Source organism: Aspergillus melleus (assembly GCF_016097325.1).
Source record: "Aspergillus melleus strain CBS 546.65 chromosome Unknown contig2, whole genome shotgun sequence".
Lineage (NCBI taxonomy): Eukaryota > Fungi > Ascomycota > Eurotiomycetes > Eurotiales > Aspergillaceae > Aspergillus > Aspergillus melleus.
This window is the reverse complement of record NW_025763371.1, coordinates 2,576,147-2,602,557: the sequence shown is the minus strand read 5'-3', so window position 1 is coordinate 2,602,557 and position 26,411 is coordinate 2,576,147. Positions and strand designations below refer to the sequence as shown.

The 26,411-nt window shown below is 50.7% G+C and overlaps 10 protein-coding genes across 10 annotated transcripts; 3 read left to right on the top strand and 7 right to left on the bottom strand.

The window, feature by feature from the left end:
• The first annotated feature begins 216 nt into the window (after window positions 1–216).
• On the top strand, window positions 217–1,303 carry MNH1 (mago nashi family protein). Its single transcript, XM_046085359.1, has 7 exons — window positions 217–322; window positions 377–414; window positions 469–564; window positions 627–690; window positions 748–835; window positions 896–1,021; window positions 1,087–1,303. Exons 1-7 carry the CDS (start codon window positions 285–287, stop codon window positions 1,099–1,101), a joined length of 465 nt encoding a protein of 154 aa, XP_045941322.1. The 5' UTR covers window positions 217–284; the 3' UTR covers window positions 1,102–1,303.
• Window positions 1,304–1,794: 491 nt separating this feature from the next.
• On the top strand, window positions 1,795–2,979 carry LDX57_003700 (GID4/VID24 family protein; the record flags this gene model as incomplete). Its single annotated transcript, XM_046085358.1, has 4 exons — window positions 1,795–2,208; window positions 2,268–2,418; window positions 2,496–2,853; window positions 2,913–2,979. The coding sequence occupies 4 exons, from the start codon at window positions 1,795–1,797 to the stop codon at window positions 2,977–2,979; spliced, it is 990 nt and encodes a 329-aa protein (XP_045941321.1).
• An 827-nt stretch (window positions 2,980–3,806) lies between these two features.
• Window positions 3,807–5,856, bottom strand: LDX57_003699 (GMC family oxidoreductase; the record flags this gene model as incomplete). Its single annotated transcript, XM_046085357.1, has 2 exons — window positions 3,807–5,447; window positions 5,851–5,856. The coding sequence occupies 2 exons, from the start codon at window positions 5,854–5,856 to the stop codon at window positions 3,807–3,809; spliced, it is 1,647 nt and encodes a 548-aa protein (XP_045941320.1).
• A 309-nt stretch (window positions 5,857–6,165) lies between these two features.
• On the bottom strand, window positions 6,166–6,576 carry LDX57_003698 (EthD domain-containing protein; the record flags this gene model as incomplete). The annotated part of the gene is made up of 1 exon (XM_046085356.1): window positions 6,166–6,576. One exon carries the CDS (start codon window positions 6,574–6,576, stop codon window positions 6,166–6,168), a length of 411 nt encoding a protein of 136 aa, XP_045941319.1.
• A 1,054-nt stretch (window positions 6,577–7,630) lies between these two features.
• Window positions 7,631–11,803, bottom strand: sskB (putative MAP kinase kinase kinase SskB; the record flags this gene model as incomplete). Its single annotated transcript, XM_046085355.1, has 2 exons — window positions 7,631–9,935; window positions 9,993–11,803. The coding sequence occupies 2 exons, from the start codon at window positions 11,801–11,803 to the stop codon at window positions 7,631–7,633; spliced, it is 4,116 nt and encodes a 1,371-aa protein (XP_045941318.1).
• A 2,693-nt stretch (window positions 11,804–14,496) lies between these two features.
• Window positions 14,497–17,089, top strand: AMT1 (ammonium permease MEP2). The gene is made up of 6 exons (XM_046085354.1): window positions 14,497–14,800; window positions 14,860–14,924; window positions 15,010–15,264; window positions 15,333–16,007; window positions 16,093–16,324; window positions 16,408–17,089. Exons 1-6 carry the CDS (start codon window positions 14,714–14,716, stop codon window positions 16,519–16,521), a joined length of 1,428 nt encoding a protein of 475 aa, XP_045941317.1. The 5' UTR covers window positions 14,497–14,713; the 3' UTR covers window positions 16,522–17,089.
• Window positions 17,090–19,585, bottom strand: TUB2_1 (tubulin beta chain). Its single transcript, XM_046085353.1, has 9 exons — window positions 19,377–19,585; window positions 19,234–19,257; window positions 19,124–19,149; window positions 18,967–19,008; window positions 18,811–18,865; window positions 18,268–18,723; window positions 17,844–18,178; window positions 17,413–17,772; window positions 17,090–17,360 (listed from the first exon to the last, which is right to left on the bottom strand). Exons 1-9 carry the CDS (start codon window positions 19,386–19,388, stop codon window positions 17,327–17,329), a joined length of 1,344 nt encoding a protein of 447 aa, XP_045941316.1. The 5' UTR covers window positions 19,389–19,585; the 3' UTR covers window positions 17,090–17,326.
• Window positions 19,586–19,832: 247 nt separating this feature from the next.
• On the bottom strand, window positions 19,833–21,723 carry LDX57_003694 (U2 snRNP complex subunit CUS2; the record flags this gene model as incomplete). The annotated part of the gene is made up of 6 exons (XM_046085352.1): window positions 19,833–20,045; window positions 20,189–20,344; window positions 20,406–20,514; window positions 20,646–21,043; window positions 21,133–21,252; window positions 21,535–21,723. 6 exons carry the CDS (start codon window positions 21,721–21,723, stop codon window positions 19,833–19,835), a joined length of 1,185 nt encoding a protein of 394 aa, XP_045941315.1.
• Window positions 21,724–21,945: 222 nt separating this feature from the next.
• On the bottom strand, window positions 21,946–23,776 carry LDX57_003693 (uncharacterized protein). Its single transcript, XM_046085351.1, has 3 exons — window positions 23,338–23,776; window positions 22,692–23,278; window positions 21,946–22,626 (listed from the first exon to the last, which is right to left on the bottom strand). The coding sequence occupies exons 1-3, from the start codon at window positions 23,647–23,649 to the stop codon at window positions 22,227–22,229; spliced, it is 1,299 nt and encodes a 432-aa protein (XP_045941314.1). The 5' UTR covers window positions 23,650–23,776; the 3' UTR covers window positions 21,946–22,226.
• Window positions 23,777–24,404: 628 nt separating this feature from the next.
• TPN1_3 (Vitamin B6 transporter) lies at window positions 24,405–25,128 on the bottom strand (the record flags this gene model as incomplete). The annotated part of the gene is made up of 3 exons (XM_046085350.1): window positions 24,405–24,542; window positions 24,616–24,965; window positions 25,023–25,128. 3 exons carry the CDS (start codon window positions 25,126–25,128, stop codon window positions 24,405–24,407), a joined length of 594 nt encoding a protein of 197 aa, XP_045941313.1.
• Between the last annotated feature and the right edge of the window lie 1,283 nt (window positions 25,129–26,411).

The following is a 26,411-nucleotide window of genomic DNA, read 5'->3' as shown; positions in this document are numbered from 1 at the left end:
TCTCCTTGAAGAAGACGCAGAGGATAGGTGACTAGATTAATTCAATTCGACGCCCCTCACCGGCCTTGCATTCATCAGCGCAAATGTAGGACAATCCGGGGGGACTTTGAGGACCAAACCAGCCTGGCCATTTGCGCGGCGGAGCGCAAGCTGTCCGGAGTGTGTGGATGACTAAGCCCGCCCGGCCCAACCCTGCAAACCTCCGTCGCCGGTATTGTTCGACTTGCTCTTCGTCGAGTCTTTACCACCACCTTAGCTATCTTTTTGGGTTCTTACCATTGACCATGTCGAATCAGAACGAGCCGTTCTATCTCCGTTACTAGTAAGATCAATCTGTGCAAGGCCCAGGTTTCCTCCGCTGCTGACAGTTCCGCAGCTCAGGTCACTCTGGGCGGTTCGGACATGAATTCCTGGGTATGTTTGCGCCAATGCCGTTGTCTTTCCTGTCAGCTGCTAATTTCATCGCAGAGTTCGACTTCCGCACTCTAGGCGATGGCCGTAGCGCCGCCGTCCGATACGCGAACAACTCCAACTACCGCAATGACTCTCTGATCCGCAAGGAGAGTAAGTACCCTGCGATCAACAAGACCCGTCACAATGGATGGCCTCTGATGACCGAAATACAGTGTGCGTGAGTGCGGCGATGATCCAGGAGGTCAAGCGCATCATCAAGGATAGTGAGATCATAAAGTATGGGATCTACAAGACATTCAACGACGAGAGGGGTGGATGCTAACGTGAACCTAGGGAGGATGATTCCAAATGGCCGCAGAAGAACAAGGATGGACGACAGGAGCTGGAAATCCGAATTGGGAATGAACATATTTCTTTCGAGGTGCGTCGCTGGACTTGACCTGGAATACCGTGATTTTCTCCTAACTCTGACGCTGTGCAGACCGCGAAAATCGGCTCGTTGGTGGATGTGACCGAATCGTCAGATCCTGAAGGTCTGCGAGTGTTCTATTATCTCGTGCAAGACCTGAAGGCTCTCATTTTCTCACTCATTTCTCTCCATTTCAAGGTAAGCCAGTACAAGTCAGGGACGTGTACAGGGGGTCGTGACCTAATCCGGAATCTCATCTACAGATCAAACCTATCTAATCACCTGGACGAGGGCTGAAACTGGCTGAGACAAAAACCGGGCGTTTGAAGAGGTGGGCGAGGTCTCAAATTATGGGCGACCGAGTCGCAAAGCGGTGATGACGCAATGCTAGATTGACTACGTACGGAGCAGACATCAATACCCATTTTATTGTACGGAAGTGCATACATATGTCAGTAGACTACTACCACGTAAGAGGGGCGGTGCACATACGGTGTACACAGCACATCGTGTAGAGTAGAGTCTATCTTATATAAGGTGAAGGTAGCCCAAAAGGGCAAAGTGGGTGCCTGAGTCGGCGGGCATTTCTGACGGGCACGATTAACCGCCTCAGGCGCCCGTTTGCCTCCCCCGCGCTCGCATGATCCACGCCGCCTTAACCGATTCGGGCAGGGCGTCTTCCCGCCCCAGACTGAATAATGAAGTGAAGATGCACTGCTTCCTTTCCCTCTCTCTCCCTCCCTCACTCGTCTTCTGCTTCTTTCATCCTTCCCTTCTTGTCCCCCTTTTCTTTTCTTTTCGCTTCTCTTCCCTGTATTTGTCGTTGTGGTTGTCATCCCTAACCATCTCTCTTGCCACCCCCCCTCCTCCGTTGTCGCCCTCTCTCCCCTTACTTCGTCGGTGCCCTGAAACCCTGCCAGTTTACTTAGTCGGATCCGATGTCATCTCCTCCCTTGGCTTAACTCGCCTCAATGCCGACCCCGAGTGACAACACACCACGTCTCGATGCCACATCAATCCTTGATGAAATTTCTGCTCGCACCACTTGTCCTCCCGAGTTAGAGAGGTCATCGTTGTGGAGAGACTCGCCCGAATCTTCTCCGACCACGGAGAGCGACACTCCTGATAATGCGCTCTCCCGGGTCATTGCATCGGCGCAGTCTGCGCTGATCCGCTCGGACGATGCTATCGCCCAAACGGTTTCCGACCCTTTAAACACCCCTGGCGCACCAATGAAGGACGCAAACAAACCCGAGGACGAGCCCGTTGTCGGCAGATTGAGCCCTACCGGCGACCAGTCATCGCGCTCCGCCAACACTCCCTCCCCTCCAGTCGCCACACCCTCAAGTGCTTCCCTTCTAAGCTATGAATTCTCCAATATCAGAGTAAGTTTTTCTTCTACCTGACTAAACCCATGTGGCATCACCTTGCTGATCCTTGAAAGCTTCTGCCGAATTATACGTCGTCCTTTTTGCGCCCGGGAAGCAAATTTACGGGTACCCAGCAGTCGGACCGTCAGATTTATAATGTGGACGTAGAGATCAAACATGTCGACATGGTCGAGTCCTACCTCTGCGGATATCTGCGCATTCAGGGTATGTTTAACCGTTTTGTGGTTCAAATCAATGCGTGTCTCAATTTTGCCTCTAATCGACTTTGGCTTTCCGCACAGGCCTCACGGAAGATCACCCCACTTTGACGACCTTTTTCGAAGGAGAGATCATCGGCACCAAACACACTTTCAAGACCCGGAATGAAGCATGGGGAGCTACAGAGAAAACTGATATGCATCATTGGGCCAGATTTCCCGCCTGGCGACCACTGGCTAAGCAGGCGAAGAGGCCCGATTTCACCTACCGCAACTTTGCCCAGCGCGAGCATATCTTTATGCGATGGAAAGAATACTTCCTCGTTCCCGACCATCGGGTGAGGTCTATCTCGGGCGCAAGCTTCGAGGGATTCTATTACATTTGTTTTAACCAGGTAGCGGGGGATGTCACAGGCATCTACTTCCACGCGAAGAGCGAGAAGTAAGTTCGATGTTATAAGTTCCGTCCTATTACACATATATACTAACTCAAACCTCAAGGTATCAACAGTTGGAATTAAAACATGTCGAGGATCACGGTTGCACTCCTGCGATTGAATTCCGTTGAGATGTATACTCCAGCATTTCCGGTTATCGACTCTTCTCACCTCATCTCTTCGCCTTTATAGGTCTCATTAATCGCCATCATCCTCTCTATATTTATCTCCATTTTCTTTGCCCATGATGGCATCTCCCATGGCTACGGTGTTTTTCTTTTTGAAGTGTTGAAGACAGCAAGCTTTTATCCTGTCTATGGTTTACGACGGTTCTTTGAATTGGCGTCTCAATTGGTTGTGGTCTTCGATTACCAGGTTTTCGTTTTTCTTTCTTCTTTTTGTCATTGCCTCCTAGTACTACTTACTACTCTCCTGCTTTGTCTATCCCCTGCCTTTCTTCGGTTCATGCGAGCACCGGTATCTCAGCTTTCCATTGGTAGTTTCAGTCCTCATTTCATGTCTTACCCTTGTCGATTTTTTCTCTCTTTTTACGAAACGAACGAAATGTTGCCTTACCCCCACCTACCCATGCAATCCATCTAGATAGGTTGTGTTTTCTTTGCCGCTATCTAAATGAAATCATCACCATCTCTTGAAGAGGTTGGTTTTTTCCTTCTACCATTGTCAAATGATTTCATCCTTGTGTGATTCTATGCGCGTGTCTTTATCATGATAACTCTGGTGACTTCGCATTATCTGAGACTTTTGTTTCGATTTAAGTCAGCTCAATATATACGCGTGCCTGATTATCTACCCAGTTCAGCTATAGTTTATCTTCGAGAGGCAATGGTTCTGATTCGGGTTTGCTCAGTTCAGGTTGCTACTACTGGCTACAAAAAGCATACCCCAATAAATATACAACCAGCAACGATGCAGGGGGAAAGGAAACATAGTCTGGTCAAGACGCTCGTATCAAGTCTGCGGCCCGTTCAGCCACTGCATACACGGTGGAGATGGGATTCGCCTGCGGAACGAGGGGGAATATGCTTGCGTCTACCACCCGGACATTACTCACGCCATAGACCTTCAGATCTGGTCCGACCACACCACCTTTCTCGCGGGGAAGCATAGCAGCCGTACCGCATGGATGGGCAGTCGGGATCGCCATCGACTCGCGCACCATTTGGGTGAGCGTTTCTATGTCGTTGGGCGGCGGCACGTCGACGAAGGGCTGGAGGTGGGTGGAACGAAGGATCCCTTGCAAGTGCTGGACGTGTCGAACCATCGAAGTGAGGTCTGAGGGGCTGGTCAGGAACTTTGGATCAATCCTGGGGTTGTCGGCCGGGTCCGCCGACTGGATATGGGAGCTGCCCCGCGAGAAGGGATAGGATGGAAAGACGCCCACGACGGCTACATCGCCGGGGTAGACGGCAAAGTGAATGCATGCGGACGCCTCGTTCGGGTTATCCAGGATCCCTGAAATGGCAGGGTAATCGTTGCCCTCGCGGGAGCCAGCGAGAATCCCGTGTATGTCTGGGGGACCTAGGCGGATGAAGGCGTTTGCTTTCATGCCGGGTGCAATGCCCTTGAGGTCCGGGTGGTCCCTCAAAGGGGCGGTCAGAATACTGATGGCATGGTTAGACAGATTCTCTCCCACCCCGGGCAGATGGACGAGTGGCGGAATGCCGAGCTCCTGGAGTCGATCTGTGTCCCCGATCCCAGACAATTCGAGGATCTTGGGATTGTTGAGCACCCCCGCGGCCATGATGACCTCCTTGGTGGGTTTGAAGATGACGGTCCCCTGGGCTTCAGTTTGCACCTCCACTCCAGTTGCAGTTCGATTTCCAGCAGAGTCGAACCGGATCCGAGTCACGTTTGCGCCCGTGATAATTTCCACATTGGCGCGAGAAGCAAGTATAGCGCCGTATCCGCTGGCTGCACTGCTCCGATCTCCTGACCGCGGGTCGATCGTCGCCGTATATGGCCGTGTGCCTATGGTTGTCCCTTCAGGAACGAAATCGCCGGCGTAATGATAGCCATTCTCCTCGAATGCTTGCTTCCAAGCATCTAGCAGAGTGGTGTCGGCCTTCTCTGTAGACACCGGGTAGCTCACTTGGATGGGACCGGCCTGTGCTTCCCCGCTCCTTGAATGCAGGGTATATGCCTTGTGGAAATAGGGCGCCAGCGTTTCCCAGTTCCAGCCGGGATTCCCCAGCGAACTCCAGGCATCGAGTCCCGCTGCAGCCGGGGGAAGGAAGATGCAACCATTGATCATGGATGATCCGCCCACGGCCTTTCCCGCAGATTGGTGGAATTTGCGATTGTTCAGTCCGGCCTGAGGGGCCATCCTGAGGTTCCAATCCATCTCACTGCCCGTAAGAGACTCGTACGCCAGGGGATCCTTGACGCGAGCATCCTTAGATTCATCTTTGCCCCGCTCCAGGACAATGATGCGCGTATTGGGGTTCTCTGAGAGCCGACAGGCAACGACTAGAGCTGCCGTGCCGCCGCCGACGATGATATAGTCGGCAGGTCGAGAATGGCTAGCCTCTTCCATTTCTGCAAATGAGCTGTAGACCAAGGGTAAGTGAACAAGATTCTGGCTGAGTGAGGATCAAGGGATCAGGTAAGGGATTCGAGGAGAGGGAAAGACAGGAATGAGGGGAACTTTATGCTATTGATTAGCAGAACCGGAGATTTCAACACTCTACGTTGTTCAAAATAACTTAAATACATATAGTCAAGGATGCTACCGGCAGAATCCAGTATAAAGAAACATGGCTGCAAGTCTTTCTTTGTCCAAGGTACGGCCCACTCCCCTTGCTAGCCCTATTGGCCTTGACGGATGTCTGAGCACATTATAAACCATGCTTTGATGACAGGGGCTCTTTCAGTTGAACGAGCCGTCCTATAGTATGTTTGGGGCAGTTTAATGCATATGTGACCCACCGTGGAAATGGAATGGTCATATGGTGGATCGAGATGATTTAGTTCAATCCGACATTCATTTACCTTTTCCCTCGACCACAGCGATCTTCTAAGAACACCCTCCTAGGCTATCTTATACAAGCTTATACTATTAGACTTAGAGCCCCGAAAGTAAATTGGTCCCGAGCCCTAAGGGGAGGTTTATCTTATGACCATGCATTCCGGCGACATTCACATACATGATACATTAACTAGGTATACTGCATACTCAGCACGCAACAAAATCTATACGCGAATCCAGCAACTCCCAAATAACCAGATACTGTGCCATACTCCCCAGACCCTCTATCCCAGCAACGCACCTCTAATCAGACAAATACAAACATCACTCATCCACCCCTCGCAACAACCGGCTCCTCAACCCTAACAGCCCTCATCTTACTCCTATCCAGAAACCGCTCCTCGTCAGCAACAAGCCGCTCCCCATCCTTCATCAAAGCACCATGAAACGCCCCGAAATGCTCAACATCCCGAAACGTGAGCTCCGCGTAGACATCGTACTGGAAATCCGCAGACTCCCCGGCCAAGATAGGCGCCGGGTACGCGGTATTCGAATGGTCCGTCTCGTCAGCATCAGGGGCCCGCGTCCGAGGAAGATAGAAGCGTTTATGAGCGATGGGGAAATGAGGCCCGGCGAGTTCTTTGAGAAGCGGGATGTGCGTGGTTTCGTAGTGGGTTTTGAATTCGGTCGGTGTGAGACCGGGTTTGCGGGCGAAGAAGGCGATGATGGTGCAGGGCATTTTGGGATTATATTTTTTTTTTCTTCTTCTTCTTCTTTATGGATCGGTGATTTTTGGAGGTTTTGTTTGACACTGACAGGCTAGGAGTGCGTGTTATGGTTGTTTAAATAGTCTCGTTCCTCCGAGGAGAGCTCCGAGCCCAATGGTTTGGAGAAAAAAAAGGAAATCGACGAATAGACAATCTCTAAAAACCAACATATCCATAGAAAAACCCGAAAGGATCCAAAGGTCTTTACTATTTACGTTCTAGATCGCCTTAGTCGGTTCGTAAGCGGCGACCTCAGCCTCGTCTTCGGAGATTACATAATCGGATCCTGCAAAAGCGAGACTTCTTCGTCATGATCACTAGTTTAAGGACACTGGATACCACTCCGCCCACGCTACCATGACTAGGAAGGTGGTATAGCTAATATGAGGGTTGAACACTGATGATGTCGGGTTCAGGGCTTTCTAACAGGACCAATTTTGGAAACAGTTCCATTCATACCATTCCATACCTAAGTGCTATTTACTCAGGCAGATCAACCAGACCTAGAACACCTAACGATACGAGCCCTTCGTATTTTTGGACATCGATATATACAGAACAAAAAGAGGCAAGAACGACAAAGTAGAAGAGAAGCTGAACGGACCGAACTGGACTGATCGACTAGCCAGCCAGTCTACTAGGCCAACAGGGGAGAAAGAAACTGAAAACAAACAAGATGTGTTCCTCCCAATGTTAGGTGGAAAATTGAAGTAGACATAAAGAACTTGATGTCAAAGAAAAGGAAGTGGAAGATAAGAAAAAGCTCAGCTAGCAAACGACAGCGTCACACGGAACAAGAGGTATTTGGTTATAAGCACATGTCTGAAAGAGATTGTGGCAGTTGTATGGGTATCAAATGCAATCTTTTGGTGTATAAGGGATGGGGTAAACAAAGAGTGCGTATGAAGTGTAAAACAAGACAGGAAAGACAAGAAAAAGTGAAGTGAAGCAGGGTAAAAAACAAGGGATGCAATGAAGAGGTGTCGTTGATGATAGCAAAGGAAACACATGAAAGAACGGCAGTGCTTAAGCATAGTAATAAGAGTTGTTGCGACTGTTGGAGGAGTTGGAACTTATGCTGCTGCCGTGGTCACTGCTAGGAGTCGGAGGCTCGAGCACGACTTGCTGCCTGATGCAGACAATCCATTCGTGTTGAAGTAGCTCGGCCGCGGTTGATCGCTTCAAAGGATCACACTCGAAGCAACGGCGAAGGAAGTCGATGCCTACATCGCTCAGCTGGTCTCGGCTAGGTAGCTGCGGCTGATTTCCTTGGGCAATGTTGTACATGATCGCCCATTCGTTATCCAGGGTAGACCAGGGACGACGACCAGTGGCCATCTCCAAGATCACACATCCGAGAGACCAGATATCAACGGCGCCTTGGCGGTGGACCAGCTTGGAAGAGTCTCCTCGAATTACTTCCGGAGACATGTACATAGGGGTTCCAGTCATGGTTTTTTGGTTCTTGCCTCGTTGTTGCGCGAGCTGCGCGTCTTTGGGAACCAGCGCATCCTTGGGGTTGGGACCAGCGAACGCATCCATGGGTACAACAGTACGGCCCTGGCGAGCGATGATTTTGGCAGCACCGAAATCGACATATTTGATGATGCCGTTGTGGTCAAGCAGAATGTTTTCGGGTTTGATATCTCGGTGCACGATGCCGGACTGGTGCAGATATGCCAGTCCCTCCAAAAGTTGAAGGGCATAAACCATGATGACTGTCTCATCTTCGACACGGCCGTGTTCCAACAAACTCGCCAAGGACCCTCCGGAGCAGTATTCCATGAAGATGTAGACCTTGTCACGGTGCACCTCAATGCCATGGTACGACACAATATTCGGGTGATCCAAAACTTCAAGCACGCCCATTTCGTCCCGAATTTGCTGGGCAATCTTGGGAATGAGCTGCGGGTCTTGCAATCGAATTTCCTTGACAGCCATGAGATAGTTGCTATCCAAGTTGATGGCGGCATAAACGGAACCAAACGTTCCACCGCCAATAAATTGTCCCTGTTGCCAACGCAGAGTCACGTTGGTCGCAGAAGACGAGAGGACAGTCAAGGACCTGTCAGCTTCGTTAGACCCTTCAAGCACCCTACCCAAAGCCTGGCGCTTCGCGTTCTCTTCAACCCTCCTGTCCTCAATCTCGTTGAGATGTGACAGACGCTGCTCACGCACAAGCTTCGTGGCTTCTTCGTCCGTCAAGATCCGGCCGGAACCGAATTTCCGTCCTCCTACTCGCTCTTCCATACGCTGCTTTTCTGCCTGGGCCGCGCGCGAGGACCGAGCGCCCATAATATCAAAGTGGGATATCAGAAGCGACATACAGCCAGCGACTTTCTGCCTTAGAAAAGAGAATTGCACATCGTCGATGGAAAGAAGGTGTCTGCTGGAGGTGATGGCCATAGCGAATTCAAGTGCGGACACGGCCCATTTGAAGGTTTTCCGATCGGCGGCATCGCAGTCATCACAAACGAAGGACACCCAGTCGAGAGATAGCTCAACAAGTCTGGCGCTGTTCATGGCCCGTCTATTGGGGTCGACGTTTGAAGAACGGTTACCGAATTCAGTAGCAAAGGCATAACAGGCCTGGATTAGATCGAGGTTCTCGATGCCTCTTTCCTTCAGTTGGTCCCTGATGATAGCCACACTATCCATGATGGTCATAGAGAGCTTGAATGAGGTCTTTTTGATTTTGTTGAGTTCCACGTTCACGCGACCCAGATTCGCGCGTTGCTCAATAGCCATATCAAGCTGAATGCCAGTTAATTGAGCCAACTCTTGACGGGCATTGGACAATCGCTGTTGTGTTCCTTCGACTACGAGGCGAAGCTTTCCCAGTCGCAGGTCTGTAGGTTGTTCCAGCACATCCACCTGCATTTCCCTGCCGGACCATGTCAAGGGCTTCTCAGGCCGAACTACCAGCAGATACGGCGCAAGAGGGGTATCTTTCGGCAAATCTTCTTCGCGAAACGATGTTCCGAGAATTGCCTGGATGTCAGTGGGGCGATCCCACAAGGCAGGGTGAGCAAACAGATATACTCCCTTCTGGCCAATAGAAATAGGGGATTTGATGAGGAAATGGTCCGAGATGAGAAGGGCTTCAAAGAAGTCGTAGGCAATATCAGTGGAGAGGTTGTATTCGGTGGCATTTTCGAAAAGCTGTCGAAGGAACCTGGAGAAACGATAGAGCTTTCGTTGACGGATCCGAGTCGAATCCAACACGCTCTTGTAACGTTTGTCCATGTCGGCCGGGTCTTCATTTGGCATTATTGTCAATTCTCGCTCGAAATGAAGCATTAGACGCTGGAGTGATTTTGCGGTCAAAGCACTAGTGATCAATTAGTTTATGGACTTCGAATTTCTTGTCCAGGGATGGAGATCTTACCTGAATTGCTCGGCGACTTCGATGTCTCCACCTTCAAGCTGGCGTCCAATGTGATTAGAGAACTCCCAGTCCTGTTCGAGAATTTCTGCTTCCTTGAACGTGTTCTTGTTCGCATTCAGCTTCCAATTTAGCAGTCGGAAATAATATTTCAGTGCGTCTAAGACCACCGAGTCGAAGTTCTCGTCGATACAAGGCGGAAGATCCCAGCCAGGTTCAGGCCTAGCGATGTCCAAGTAGCGTTGCTTGATTTCGACTGCAACTTTCATCAAGATCTGAAACTGGGAGATCATTTGATCGACCAAAATGGGAGACTGTGAGGCCGGGTCTTTCATATTTTTGGCGTAAGAGAGGCGGACTCGGATGATTTCTTGCATAAGACGAGAGGGGAAGTTGATGAGGGTCAGAAGTTCTTCGATGTAGGGAGGCAGATGGCGCTTTGCGAAATTGCTCGCATTCTCAATCAGGGTACTCTTGGCCTTCTGAATCACTTCGCCAATATCCATTAACATATTGTGGTCGCCCTGAAGCGTCCTAAGTCCGTCCTCTTTCATGATGCGGTCGAGGAAGGAGGACTCGTCAGAAAGGTCGCTGTTGGTCGTCTTGTCTCTCGGCTTGCTGAAGTCCAGCTCGTCGTTTCCAACCCACTTCCGCAAGATGGCGAGTTCCGTATTGATAAGGATTGTTGTATTGTGCCATGCAAAGACCGCCTCACGGCTAGAGCAGAACTCCTCCGAGGCAACGCGGGGCTGTTCGCTTTCGAGCTCCTTGTGCGTCGAGTAAAGCATCTCGCACTTCTCAATCTGCTCCACAATATCCTCAACCTGTTTTATGGGCGTTTTTCCAATCTCCGTCTCACCCTTGATCTCGAATTTGATAATGTCTTCAATGATAGGCCCCAGACCCGCGCGTGCTTCCTCGATGAGTTTGTGTTGCAGAGCGACGCTGCGTCCGCACGTCCGAGCTCTCACACCCAACCATATGGCACTGTTCTGAGCCGCCGAGCGTTTCGTCTCCGCAGAACCAAGCAATCGCTGCTTCTCCTGCTTCACAACATCTCCTTTCAGCACCGAAGCCAACATGGAATGCCATTCCAGCCTCTCCTGATTCTTTGGGTTCTTAAGTTCTTCGAGCGTTGGCTGGTTATCGTCTGACAGAAAGAGTTGAGTATCGGGATCGTAGGCGTCATCCTCGAACGGAACCTCCGAGGAAGGCGACGGTTCCTCTAGATCCGAGTCTCCGACGGCCGGTCCCATGTTCTGAGCCTCGTCGAAGTGGCTATACCACGCCTGCGGGTCCGCGCGGATCCGCTGCACATATGCCTTTTCCTGCGCTCGATATTGTGCATTGGGGTCGCGTCTTGGGGTTCGCTTATTAGAGGAGGAACGGCGACGGTCATTTTGGAGGCTGATGTACTGCGGTGGACGACGTTGGGGGGCGTAGGTGTTGGACGGCGTTCTGGCGGGGCCTGATGGGCGTTGGAGTCTCGCGTCGGACACAGGAGTGCCGTCCAATGGCGGTACCTGATCTAGGGCGGAGGGAGTGCTGAGGCTGGTACCGCGAGGGCGCGAGGAGGTGGTGCTGGGCCAGGAGGGAAGACCGGTCGTATGCGATGGAGGAGGCGAAGAGGTGATGGTGGTGGCCGGCGTGGATTGGATCTGAGGGTCAAAGTTCTCTGGGTATCCCGGAGTCGACAGAGCGGCGTACGGCTGCTGAAGGAGCTCGTCGGAGGACCCCGAGCCGTCCGAATCATGATTGTTCATGTCGGGCAGCTCCATGATTTGGGGAAATCCACGGTCCTGGTGCGGCTCCATGATGAGCTTGATCGATGACGGATCGGATGGACGGCCTCAGGCGGAGATATAGGGGCTGTGGCGGTGCATTCCGATCGGTGGCTGAAGGAGTGAAGTGGAGTAGAGTGGAGTGGCGGATAAACAAAGATTGCTTCTTATCTTCCATGCATTCACAAAGTGGATATATAGTCGTAGTATGGAATTTAACCAGGAAGGTCTTCTAAGTGAATTCTGAAGGTACAGGAAGAGAAGTGTGCCAACGGAGAGCTGGAGGAACTACAAAAGTCTATATGATGAGTCAGCACATGGTTAACGTCAATGTGCAGAGAGCCATGGTTCACACACACTGGTCCAGAACGTCTTTCGAGGAATAGTAGTCCTACAAATACGCTTTGGTTGCTCGAAGTATAGCTGCCCATGATAGTACGACCACGAAGGAAGAGATCAGTCGGTATTGGAAACAGAAGACAGGGAAGAAGGAGCCAAACTATTCATATCTCTGCGATTATGGCTGCCTTGAGTGATCGTCTCTCTTCTAGCTGAGAGTAACTGCTATGGACTCGATAATCGATGTATGCTCGTTACTTGGGTTCAAAAATAAACGATAGCCTAAGGTCAACTATAGGGCTGACAACAGGCAAGATCATGCACTAACGCCCTTGCCAGTCTTCCTTTCAGGAGCAGATTACCACTCCTGCAATGCTACTTTGCAAAATCTAGGGATGCAATCCAGGTAAGGAGTATATGTGTAACTTCCCAAGTCCCCGTTAACCCCTAGGGAAAAACCCCTAGGGAAAGGAAGATGGCCGAATAAGGCCGCAGAATATCTATAGACGGGAATGACACTCGTCCTATCGGTTCCATTGTTACCCCTTTTGAAACACCGGGGTTTCCGGTAATAGTATCCAATAAAGACATTCGCACATAGACAGCATTGCGACAAATACTGCTCGGTGCTCACATAGTATCGACCGAGCTCGAATGTCGATAGTGGCATGCATTGAGATGCCACCTGCTGATCAGCGGGACCGACAGGCCTAACTTGGCGTTTGCGGGTCCCTGTGAAATCTCAAGGCCAGCAAGATAACAACAACATGGACGATCTGCCCCTGTTCATGGAGGTGGGTTCAACAGGAGAAAATGCAACCCAAGGAATTGTTTGGGGCGCATTGTCTCGCATGATCGACCGGTGCTCATTACAAATGTTGGTACCTGAACTAATCTGTAGATGGCTAGTATTTAGTGACTGTCATGGGATGAAACAAAGCTGAGTCCTTGCGTTATTTCGGGATCTGCAAGTACCCTCCCATCTAGCTGGTGAAGTCATCGTTGAAACACATTTCCACTGGTGTACAATACACTCTGTAGAAGACATGTTGAGAAGTGAAGATATTCTCATGCGGGCCAAATGATCCGAACTGTGATAGAACTCGAGGGTTGATAAACCTCCGTGCCTCTGATAGTCCGACTGGACACCATTCACTTCGGCGAGAGCAGAATCACTCCCAAGAACAAAAGAAGCAAAGAAAAAGAAGACCGACTGGACGTGTCAACCTCAGGCCAGCAACGCCAAGGCCAGCGTTCGGGATGCCGAACACCAATGAGCGCCCGAGGGCTTATCTCTACTTCCGGTCCTGGAGGTAAAAGGTACTTTTCTCGACTTCGCAGCGCCCATCATTTTTGCCTGCCAAAGAGGTACTGCTCGGTATCTTTTCTATGGATGATCAGCTGATGTGTACTGCGGAAGGTCTGTGGTTGACTCTTGGGCTTGCTTCTATCTTCTTCCTTGATTCCTCCCTTCCAGGTAAACAGATTCATTGTTGGCTGCCGATGTCGGGACCCAAACGATCAAAGCTTCCTCATTCGAAGAGGTTCGTATTTAATTGCCAAGGGGCTTGTCTATCAGGCTCCGCGAACAAAGCACCGTCCAGGATCCATGGTCAGCACAATGTGTGGGAGGAACCGGATGATAAGCACCCATCGGCGCCTGCTGATTGGCAGATAAGGCACTGATATGGCAGAGTGATAGATGAGACCGGACTCCTTGTAGGAAACATCTCCGATTTTGAATTATTATGGCCATCCAGGAACTATTGACCCAGTCTGGCCATCACTCAATGCAGGGGGAAAGTAGTATATCTCACGAACTATCAGAGTCAACCACATCCAAGATGGGCTCATCCTCTGAGTCTCTAGGGCTTCATGGCGATCTCCCCACGCTCAGAAAAGATCTCCGCTCAGGCAATTGGGCGAGGAATAAACAGCAGTTGACGGCCATGCTGATAGGTAGATAAAGAAACAGGTAGTTGGGCTCGGATGATTGGTGACTACGCTCCTATCTCCCACCAGTCCCTATCCGATATCATCCACTCTATCCAAAGTACCGGGTCCTTTGGCCCCCTTTTGGCCTTTGGGCACCCTCCGGTTCCCGTTGGCATTTGTCTAGGGCTCAAAGATATCAAAGGAGATCCAAACAAAGAGGATGAATGATTCGAACGGCGGGAGAAGGAAAAGAAGAACAAAGATATGACGTGGGGAGATCTAAACCCATTACTCTAATCTTGCAATCAATGGCCCGGGCTCGTAATCCTTTGACCTTATCCGCTGGGATAGGGCTTGGCTTTTGATATCAAAACCCCAGCTGACGGTGGAGCTGATGGCGTCCTGACTGGATCCGCGCTTGCATGAGATTTATTATTTATCGCCTCTGTCCCTGTCACATTGTTTATCCCGTCAATTCTTCCTTTCGACCTCTCCTGCATAAAGTTCTGGGACCTCGCGCTATTGGATCCATTCTTCCCAGCGCAGTATTCAGTTCAGCATACACGTCCGATTCCAGGGGCAAAAATTCGAAACGCATAGATAAACGCCTCCAGTGATCCTATCTGGAGAGCCCAGAAGTCCTGACACTGCTTTGTGGCATACCACATCATGGCGGAATACCCTGTCCCTTACAATGGAACGGAGACTGGCACCGGGGGTGACTCCATGACGGAAGATCTCAATATCTGGTACAGTGTGAGTACTCATGATAGCCCTAAACAGAGAACAGGATAATGTCAGCTAACCTCTCCCAGTCTGGTGACATTGCTTGGGTTGTTACCTCGACAGCTCTTGTTCTGTTGATGATTCCCGGTGTTGGGTATGGCCGATCTTTCTTATTCATCTAACGACCAGTCCAGTCCACTTGAGAATGGCTTTGCTAACAATGTGATTCCACTTATTAGGTTCTTCTACTCCGGTCTCGCCCGTCGGAAGTCTGCACTGTCCCTAATATGGCTTTCCATCATGTCTGTCGGAGTCGTCTCCTTTCAATGGTTCTTCTGGGGTTACTCGTTGGCCTTCTCTCACACAGCCGGAAAATACATCGGTGACCTCCAGAATTTTGGAATGAAAGGTGTTCTGGCTGCACCCTCGGTGGGCAGTGACAAGGTTCCCGATCTCTTGTTCGCCGTTTTCCAAGGGATGTTCGCCTGTATTACGTACGTTGCCACATTGATCCAAGTCAAGTCACGATATCCTCCATTCAAATCTAACGAATCACACACAGAGTTGCTCTCGCTGTAGGCGCTGTCGCTGAACGTGGCCGTATGCTTCCCTGCATGGTCTTCATTTTCATCTGGACCACCATCATCTACGATCCCCTCGCCTGCTGGACCTGGAATTCGTCTGGTTGGGTTTTCAACTTGGGAGGATTGGACTTCGCGGGTGGCACGCCAGTCCACATTGCCTCTGGCTGTACCGCCCTCGCATACTCCCTGATGCTAGGCAAGCGTCGCGGACATGGCACCCACGAGCTCAACTACCGTCCCCACAATGTCACCCACGTCGTCATCGGCACCGTCTTTCTCTGGGTTGGTTGGTTCGGTTTCAACGCCGGCTCTGCCCTAAGCGCCAACCTGCGGGCTGTGATGGCTGCTGTTGTGACCAACCTTGCGGCCTCCGTGGGTGGTGTCACCTGGTGTCTGCTCGACTACCGCCTGGAACGCAAATGGTCGACGGTAGGTTTCTGCTCCGGCGTGATTGCCGGTCTGGTGGCTATTACCCCAGGATCTGGATTCGTGACTCCCTGGGCGGCGTTCATCTTCGGTGTCGTCGGCGCAGTCTCGTGCAATTATGCCACCAAGCTCAAGTACCTGATCCGTGTTGACGACGCCCTGGATATCTTCGCTGTCCACGGTATTGGCGGTCTCGTGGGAAACCTTTTGACCGGATTATTTGCCGCGTAAGTCAACCCTCCTCCCCGCGCTTCAGCATAAGAATCTCCGGGTGTTCAAGAACCACGGCTAATTCCTACCTCTCGCTTATAGTGACTACATCGCTCGTCTGGACGGATCCACCGAGATCGACGGCGGCTGGATCAATCACAACTACGTACAACTGGGCTACCAGCTCGCCGACTCCGTCTCCGGCATGGCCTACTCGTTCTTCGGCAGCTGCATCATTCTCTTCGTCATCAACCTCATCCCCGGTCTCAGCTTGCGTGCTCCCGAGGAGGATGAAATCATGGGCATTGACGACGCCGAGATTGGTGAATTCGCCGTATGTCTCTCCCCTATCCCCTTCCCTCCAACTTTTGTTGTATGTTCTGGATCTTCCATACTAACATGACATCCCTTATTAAGTACGACTATGTCGAAATCACCCGCGACGTCATCAGCGCCCCGGGCAGTGAGAACGGAGACGCAGCTTCCAAGCGTACCGCGACACCTGTGGAGGGGAACGAGACCAAAGCCTAGATTAGATGTCTGAGCGAATCATCATACCAAACTAGACCCAGTCCCCGGCCGGTGTCTAGGTCCGGGGGTGTGATTGATTGATCGTTTTTTCCCCATTCCTTCTCAGATTTCTATCTCTTCCTATATTCCTTATTCTTATAATTTCCTTTCTTACAATACCCCTTGACTGTACCTACTTTTATTTCCTTTTTGTTCTATAATAGCTATGTGAATATCAATTCTTACTGACATGAATCCATATCTCGTTCCTCTTCTTTTCCAATGATACCTACCTCTCCTGTCGGCTGTTTGTTACGCACATACTTACTCGATACTCAAAGCACAAACTTCATACGTAGACATCGAGCCCTCTATCTACCATCATCAAGTTAACGCTTGGTCCAAGATACGACCATTCCATCGATATATGGCTAATGGACCAAGCAAGACCTTGGAGTCGTTCGAACAATGGATGCAGGGTACCTACCATGTCTGTCTCAATAAGTCTCTACCCGACAGAACCAAGGATATTCCTCGCGTAAGATGTTAGCTCTAAGAAAGCAGCTAGTCGTCAATTTACACAAGAACCAGTGCCTTGACAGATGCGTGGATAATTGTTTTTAAACTATGTGCTATTTGATTTAATTGGTCAAAGGGCCTTCGAGCCTTTCAAAATTAAGAACAGGAAAGAAAATTAAAAAACGCTCCGTCAAAATAATTTGGTGGACTAAGACCTGTACCCAGGCCAGAGCCATAGAGAACGTAGGCTTATCAAGGGTATTACTCTGAGCAGATCTCAATTCACGTCACTCCGGGCTGGAGAAATTTACTCCTCACCCTCAAGGGGCTCCTCCTCGAGGCTGTGAAATCAGTTAGCTTGGCTTGATGATGACCGGGCCGGTAGTCACTTACTACTCCTCCTCACCCTCGGAGATGGAGGCGTCCTGGTACTGCTGGTACTCGGAAACCAGATCGTTCATGTTGCTCTCAGCCTCAGTGAACTCCATCTCATCCATACCCTCACCAGTGTACCAATGCAAGAAAGCCTTGCGACGGAACATGGCAGTGAACTGGTCGCCGACACGCTTGAAGAGCTCCTGGATGGAGGTGGAGTTACCAATGAAGGTGGAGGACATCTTGAGGCCGCGGGGGGGAATGGAGCACAGAGCGGTCTGGATGTTGTTGGGGATCCACTCAACGAAGTAGGTCTGGTTCTTGCTCTGGATGTTGCGCATCTGGTCCTCAACCTCCTTCATGGAGACCTTACCGCGGCTAGATGTAGAGTCAGTAACTGGAATGGACGTTGAAAGTTATAATGCAAATGTAGATAGGGATCCACGTACAAGATAGCGGAGCAGGTGAGGTAACGGCCGTTACGGAAGTCAGAAGCAGCCATCATGTTCTTGGGGTCGAACATCTGCTGGGTCAACTCGGGAACGGAGACGGCGCGGAAAGAGTGGGCGCCACGGCTGGTCAGAGGAGCGAAGCCGACCATGAAGAAGTGAAGACGAGGGAAGGGAACCATGTTGACGGCCAACTTGCGGAGGTCGGAGTTGAGCTGACCGGGGAAACGCAAGCAGGTGGTGATGCCGGACATGACGGCAGAGACCAGGTGGTTCAGGTCACCGTAGGAGGGGTTGGAGAGCTTGAGGGTGCGCATGCAGATGTCGTACAGAGCCTAGAAGCGAGTCAGCCTCTCGTATCCCCCATGTCGAATATTAATTTCCAATGCCTCGGTGAGTGGCATCAAGACATGCCGAAACATACCTCGTTATCGATACAGAAGGTCTCGTCGGAGTGCTCAACGAGCTGGTGAACGGAAAGGGTGGCGTTGTAAGGCTCGACAACGGTGTCGGAGACCTTGGGGGAGGGAACAACGGAGAAGGTGGCCATCATGCGGTCGGGGAACTCCTCACGGATCTTGGAGATCAAGAGGGTACCCATACCGGCACCGGTACCACCACCCAGGGAGTGGGTGATCTGGAAACCCTGAAGGCAGTCGCAGCCCTCAGCCTCGCGACGAACGACATCGACAACCTGGTCGACGAGCTCGGCACCCTCGGTGTAGTGACCCTTGGCCCAGTTGTTACCGGCACCAGACTGGCCGAAGACGAAGTTGTCGGGGCGGAAAAGCTGACCGAAGGGACCGGCACGGACAGCGTCCATGGTACCGGGCTCAAGATCGACCAGAACGGCACGGGGAACATACTTGCCACCGGAAGCCTAGAAGATGAAGAAGGCGTGGGTTAGAGCTTTGTACGGGGCGTTTCGGATCGGCGAAAGGAGATAGAAAATTTTCGGGCAACGAACCTCGTTGAAGTAGACGTTCATGCGCTCCAGCTGAAGGTCGGAGGAGCCATTGTAACTGTTCACCCCATCAGACAACCAATCCCACCATGATCATTTCTTTCTTTTCTTCTCTCGTCGATTCTGATTTTGATAGGTGTAAACGCGGGATGTACTTACACACCGGCGCCATCAAGGCCGTGCTCGCCAGAGATGTTTTGCCTATTCACCTATCAGTAAACAAGTATCAAGTATCAAGGATTGAGAGTCATAGGTCACAAGGTATCGAAGATGATCCTGGATAGCCCAGACTGCCAATGCCAACGTGTAGACTTACCAGAAAGCGGCACCAATTTGGTTACCCTGTTACCCCGATTCCAGTTTAGTTGCGTTCCAACAGCGATCCCATCCGGAGGGATTTCGAATTCAACATCGGGTTGCACTTACACACTGGCCAGTTTGAAGATGAACCTAAAAAGAGAAGATATTCGTCAGCATTCCAGGTCGCAGTGAACCGGTGGGGTCTCCAGGACGGAGAACCAAACAAAAAACGCGTCTGGAGAGGGGTTAGGGGATGGAGGATCACGTACGATCTCACGCATGTTGGGTGGGATTGTGACGGTGTTGATGGGAAAAGTAGGTTGGAAAAAGGCGGATGGGGTGGATTGAGGAGGTTGAGTCGACAGAAAGTCCGTCAGGAGGAAGAGGAGGTGGAGGAGAAGGAGGAAGGGGAGAAGAGAAAGAACGGGTTGAGCGGTGAGAAGGAGGAAAGGAAGTGTGCGGGAAGCATCAACAACTCAGTCAACACCCCGTTGCGGTTTAGCGTCGTCGGCCTTGGGCAGGCAAAAAGGGGCTGGCCCGATGGGGTTAGGCGCCATAACAGGGGAAGAATCGGAGGGTTGCTCACCGCCTGCCTACGGGGTGGTTACGCGAACCAGACTTTAACTACTGTTCTTTGTTGTCGTACGGAGCAGTTAGGGAAGCCCTGATTACTTGCTTTGCCCGAAAATCCCCTATGATACAAGTACACATAATTCAATCATTATTCACTTGGCCGTGTTCTCCACCGTATGAGAGCTTTCCAACCACGTGCCAAACTCATCCAACCGTTGCTCTTCGTCCGAGTCTTCCGCATCAAGTCCTCTCTCCGCTAGATCCTCCAACGCCGCTCGTTTCTCATTGCTCTTCTTAAACCGCTCACTGCCATTGGCAATGTATGCCTCAACGCGCGTTCCGCCAAAGTAGCGTCCATCCATGACCTGAGAGAGGCAATGCCATGATTAGCTCCCAATTCTATTGGAACACTGTTACATTTACGTTTCTCGCGCTGACATGGATCACGTGACACGAGATAGAGCGTAGATGTAGCGGTTATAGGAATAGAATTCGGGAATGCACTCACCTGGATGCAGCGTTTGGCCGCTTCTGGCTCGAGAAAGCGGACCATGACGACTCCATCGGCTTCTTTATCGTAGAGAACAACGTTGGTCACCTCCCCCAGTTTGGAACATTCTTCACGGATATCCTCCTTGATGTCGAGAATGGCGGCCGGATCCTCCTGCCAATGGGTCAGTCGTGTGAAACGTACATGATTAGGGAAACTCAGGGATCTTTCGTACGTTGAGCTCTTCCAAAGTAAACATGTGCTTCAAGATGACGATTTTCTCAAACTTGGAGTTGGTTTCCGGTAACGTAGATGGGTCGTCATCGTCCCAATCGGCGAGTTTGCTACGAGTATGTTAGCTCGGGCAACTCGCACTAAAGACAACAACGAAAAGCGCGAGTTCAAGATCGCCGACGACGTTCCGGTCGACGGCCACTTGATTCGCCGCTCATCCGATGTATGATGTATGCCGTACCTATTCAACTTCTGCGTCCTCTGTATGATCTTTCTCCTATCCCTCATGCTAGTCCTGGCCGGCTGCTCTTGCTGGCTCTTAAACGAGAAATCTGCGATCTGAACCCGCATGGGCCCCTGAGGACCTTCCTGTCCGATCCTAAAGTTCGAATCATCCAGCATCTGAATAGCGAGGTTGACCGACTCGGGTCGGAAGTATACGATAAGGGCTTCCCCTTTGAACTTTCCGTCGTCGTCGTTGTACATCTTGATGCGAGGACGGCCGCTGTCGATTTCTTCGGCGATCACCCCGCATTTAGAGAAGGTATCTCGGATTTCCTCGAAGCCTGCATCCAGAGGGATCGAGGTGACGAATACGGCTGTGTTGACACGCTGCTTCTTTGGTTTTTGTCCGTTGCCCTGCATCGTATCTCATGGCATTAGTTCAAGATATTTGGATGGAGTTTCTCTATCACAGATGATGAAAGCTCACAGGAGACAGCACTCACCTCGTCATTTGCCTGTTGCTTCCGCTTTTGTTTCAGTTGCTGCGCCGTCACTGTCTCGTTCTCATCGACCCCTTGAACTTTGTAGGCTTCTTGCTGCTGTCGGAGCAAGTCATCATCGACCTGGAGAACACCCACGGGCGCGCAAAGAGTGGCGCCAACCAGAGGATCAGTTTCAGAGCCAAGCAAAATTCATGCGAGCCATAGCCTTGCTGGCATATCTACAACAAGAGATATTTCCCTCGACGCTTCGCTGCGTCGTGGCAAAGCGAATAGCGATCGAAAAACGAACAACAGAAAGAAAAAAAGACATTATATCGCATAGAGGGGCAAGGTTTGTTGTTTTTCAATCACCACCACAAAGCACAGCAGGGGAATCCAGCTGGAGAAAAAGCGCGCACACACCGTCGGAATCCATCGCTTCAGCACCGTATCGTATTCAAACTCGTTTCCCTCATCGGTTTCCAGGATGAATTTGTTGTCTAGCTTGGAGAAAGAGACCCGCGGGTCGCTGTCGAATTCGGACGGATCCTGGGGGAAACTGATCGATGTCGCGGGGTTTGAGACGGCGTCGGGGCTTTGGGTCGCCATCATGGTAGCGCAAATCGAATAGGAGATTCCCAGGGATGTGAAGATGGTAGACATGACTTGGTCCAGACCTTGCGGGGAGATGCCGTCCGGCTTTGCTTTCCGCCAGGATGCGCCTTGCTGCCTCAGGCAGTAGATTACGTAGCTCCGCGGCTCAGTTCTTAGTCTGGTCGATTGGCGCTCAGCTAGCTTTTAGGTAGTATATCCCACGAAGGATCGTACTAACTCAGGGGCGATGTCCTTTAATAGGTTCTGAACCCCTGTTAAAGGTCTCCGAGTATCATTCCTCTTGAACATCATTAAGGGGCATCCCAGCTGAGTGGAAATTACTACCTACCGGTAATCCAGCAGGTTTGCTTCACGGGCCCACTAGTCTGGCACCTTGACTATTCTATATCCTACCTATCTGTCTAACCTGAGAATGAAACAAACAGAAGGAAGAAAATAAGAGCACTGTGTGAAAAATAAACATAAACCGGCTCTATCCAAACCCTCTCCTACATGGTATATCAATGAAACGGGCATTGACCCGTTCGCGAAGTTTTCAAGCCCTCGACAGTTCTTTTCTGGAACTCTTGGCCTTTCCCCAGGAAATACCTGGGCCCGACGTCAGGAATTCTGTATCCTTCGGGGTGGTACTTGCCACCCTCGTCCCCCGGAAGCGGCCGGCCCATTATCCACGTGAGCCAAGCCGTTGGTCCCCAGCGATTCCAGATGGTTGGTTTCACGTAGTAAGGTGCGGCATCCCATTTGATGAATGACAGGAAACCATGTTCATCGGGCTGGTCAGTGAATGTGGTGTAGCGGAGATAATCTGGTCGAGGGAGCGCAAGATGGCGCATGACGAATCGACGTACACGCAGAAGCGCCGAAAACACCTTCGCGTACGATTCGGGGGGGTCATCATATCTAAGATATAATTAGTTCTGTCTGAAATGAAAATCAACTACCCAAGTGGTCTGTCGTGCACTCACAGCATCGCTCTCCGAAGGCGCTTGTCCATCATGAATGACACCAAATGCAGCCCAACCTGCTGTAACGGCTTCGGAACCATGTACAACACGATGGCTGTAGTCCCTGCCGCGGTCTGGTGGTTTTTAATATTCGGAAGCATGCAGCGAACTTCATAGTCATCGCTCCATGCCATGATCTCCTCAAGCCAATGTAGACCGTCACGAAATCCCGTCTTGCCTGACGGAAGAACATCATAGCTGATCTCCAGGCCATCGCCTAAGCTTTTCCAGAACGTCCCGATAGCGCATTTTTCCATGTCGGTCAGGCCGCGCCATTCGAATTTCTCGATGAATCGCACCGGCTGAATGGCGAACAAACCCAGCGTGTAAAGCATGTCATCATCCAAGATCTTTTTTGAAGCCCGGTAGCCGCTATGAATAAAGTTGGTACGCGCAATAGATGCATGGGTGCGGGCAGAGGACGGAGCCGAGCCGATGAACTCTTGGATGAAGACGGTGGTGTCTGCGTATCGCTTGAGAGACAACTCCGGATCACAGAATTGCTTTGTACTTGTGAGAAGCCCTGATATGGTCGGTATTCCATATGTCTATCATCACAACTGCATTAGGCATTCGGCGTCAGGTGAAGGAAAGGGGAAGAACATACCCTGAACAAGGCGAACTGCAGAGCCTTGATGTAGATAAATGGGAACTCCAGCTGCAACAAAACTTTTTGGATCTCCCAGGCGTCGTTATCGGTCATACGCGACAGGGATTCACGCGTAGGATAGTGGTACCTCCGGTGCAACCATCGGACACGGCGAAAGCGCAGCAGAGATACCAGGACCGGATACACAGCCAAAATTGTCACTAGGAATATCCTGACCTGACGGAAAGAGAAATCTAACGAGGCTAAAATTATTGCAGGATGAGAGGCCCAGCCATTCTCCAAAAACGCGAAATGTGTCTCATTGCCCATCGCTTCGGGGACACAGCATTACCGATGGATAAGTGTGACCAGATCCAAAAGTGCCGATAAAGGATGGGCCAGAGACCGAGAGATTTATGGGAGCTTGGTATTGATTGTAGTTCTGAATTGAGTGATGTATTTGGAAGAGGTTACATTTAGCTCAGCGACAGGCGAAACCGAGGTCTGCAGTTCTCCAGTCACGTTAATCTTGTTTGTTTTCCCCGCACCCCGGCTTCTTTTCCTATTGTCTTTTTTCTCTTTCTTTTTCTTTCCTCTCCACTTCGCTTTCTGCCACACCGCATGTTTCTTCTTCCCTGAGAAAATGAACCGCCGAAGATGGCTGGGAAGATCGTAATTTTTTTTCTTCCAATCTCTTTCTTTGCTATCTATTCTTGAACATAGGCACACAATGTGACATACGATTCGATTCGTCCACGTTGCGTGAGAATGCCTTTTTTTTCCTGGGTCGTTGATTCTGATCAGGACTAGAAGCCCTTGTTAATCCCGCTTCCAATGAGGGTTCGCTGAGAGAAAAACACTGACAATTGATTTCAATTTGCAATTCACAGAAAGCATCCTTTACAGCATGCTTAGACGCAAACGGGTTATGGTACACAATGCAAGGAGGTAGCCGAGAGTGGGTACGTACAGAATGCGCTCGGGTTACCAGTTCTTGGGACTTTATCCAATGAAATGGGCAGAGACAAGGTCCTGTTATACATATCGGGCCCTTACATCCACCGTCAGAAATCATGCCCGCTCAGTTAACGGCCAATGATCTTCATTTCCAATAATCTCAGGGGTGGAAAAGCAAGGGCTGTGAATCCAAATCCAAGCCAGATGCCTAGATCGCAACCTCCCTCGATCGCTTGGGCAATGGGTCCGGTATAATAGGCTTGGTCCTGTCCGGGGAAAGTGAGATCAGCAACAGCCCACCACCTGCAAGAAAGGGATAGGATTAATAGAAAAGCTTACCATCCCCACAATGGCTCCCACCCAGCCGATGAGGAAAGCCGCGCTGGCAGCCATTCCAACCGGAAGTTTCTGCCGAACATTCCAAATGGACCAGTCATAACCGGTGCCTCGATTGAAGAGCAGGTCTTCCTCGACCACAATGGCAAACCAGATAATGACCCAGTAGCCGATAAGTGGTAAAAAGTTCTTGAAAATCTCATACAACGAATTGCGGCCCCCGATGGCACAGGCTGCGTATGTGATGGTCGAAAGTATGGTGAAGACAGGTCGAGGGATCTTTCGCCACATGTCTCCGAGCATCTGAAAGTTCATTGCCATGGAATAAGAGCCAGGGGCATTGTTGGAGACCACTGTCACCACATTAATGACAGCACAAAATTTACCAAAGGCCCCGAGTCTTAAATAACCCGCCATCAACAAGCTACCGGGGCTGCCGTCATATATAGCCGCCCACTTCGGTCGGTAGGCGACGCCAGACCCGAGTCCGGCTCCCAGCAGCAAGGTTGTCATCATCGATAGACATAATCCTATCGTGGTCATTGACCATATCTTCCATTTCCGAGTACTTGGCGGATAATTCACGTAGTAATCCGAAGCTAATGGAACCCAGGAAAGGGCGACAGACAGGCAAAGGGAGAAAAACGCCAGGCGATTTCCATGAAGCTTTTCTGACGATCCAGCAGAATAGCCGTTAAAGTTGAAATAGGGGCCTGCTGATCCGGTGATAACACAGAGAACCATTAATTGAGGAACCCAGGCGAACCTAAAGATCATGAAATGGGTCACCATTGTTCTTGCTTGAAAGGGGATTTCGTTTCCCGTGGCTCTTACCTCTCGTATATCTGAAAGATACGCATGCCGAAAGTTGCCATGATCCAACTTGCGAGGGCGACAACGACAATGCCCACAATGACGGAAACAGCGCCCCCTGACAACTTGGAAAGCAGCTGTCCTCCGATCATACAGTTCATCATTCCATATCCCAAGTTTGTCAATATGTTCAATGAGCAGCAGACTTTGCTAGGATGGTAACCCATGAAATACCTCGCCACGATCTGTCATGAAGCAAAAATGAACGGTAAGCCATGTTTGCCTGGAAGCTTGGGGGAAACAGCAGAGGAAGAAATAGGGTGTCGAAATCTGCGCAACGGATGGACCATACAAGTGTTCGATTTCCACTTCGGGGACCCCAAGTGCTCATCCAGCCAACTGCCAGGCCTCCGAGGAGACTTCCAAAAACAGCGCAAAGAGAGGCATCGGCATAGCTCAGTTGCAGTGTTAAAGTCCCTATTGATCCTACCACGATGTTGTTCAAAGACATCCCCATACTGAACCACATTAACAACATGTGGAGCGAGTTTGATGCATTTGATTCTAAGCGTTCATCCAATGGAACCGGTTCGATTCCGCGGGTCTCCAGCCCTTTGATGTGTCGTGCCCATCTTTGATACCTGGGCTCCGAAGCTGCTGTCGCGGGATCCCGAAATTCTAGCCCATCCTGTGTTACACTTTGGAAGGAAGAAGATACACGGCCTTTTTCAACGTCTGACACCATGTTGGCACACATGGAAGTTGAGACTGTTTTCGGGAAGGGGTAATGAGCCGGTCATACACGCTTCCTCCTCGCGACAATGACGAATCGTGGAATGCGCGTCGGATTATGAAGCGAAATCACTCAATGGATTGAGAGAGCGGATTAACGGCGGGTTTATATAGCGGAAAGAGAAACGGAAGAAAGGAGGATGCCAGGTGTGTAAGGGCTCCCTGTACCCGATGATAGTGGCCTGACATCAGTC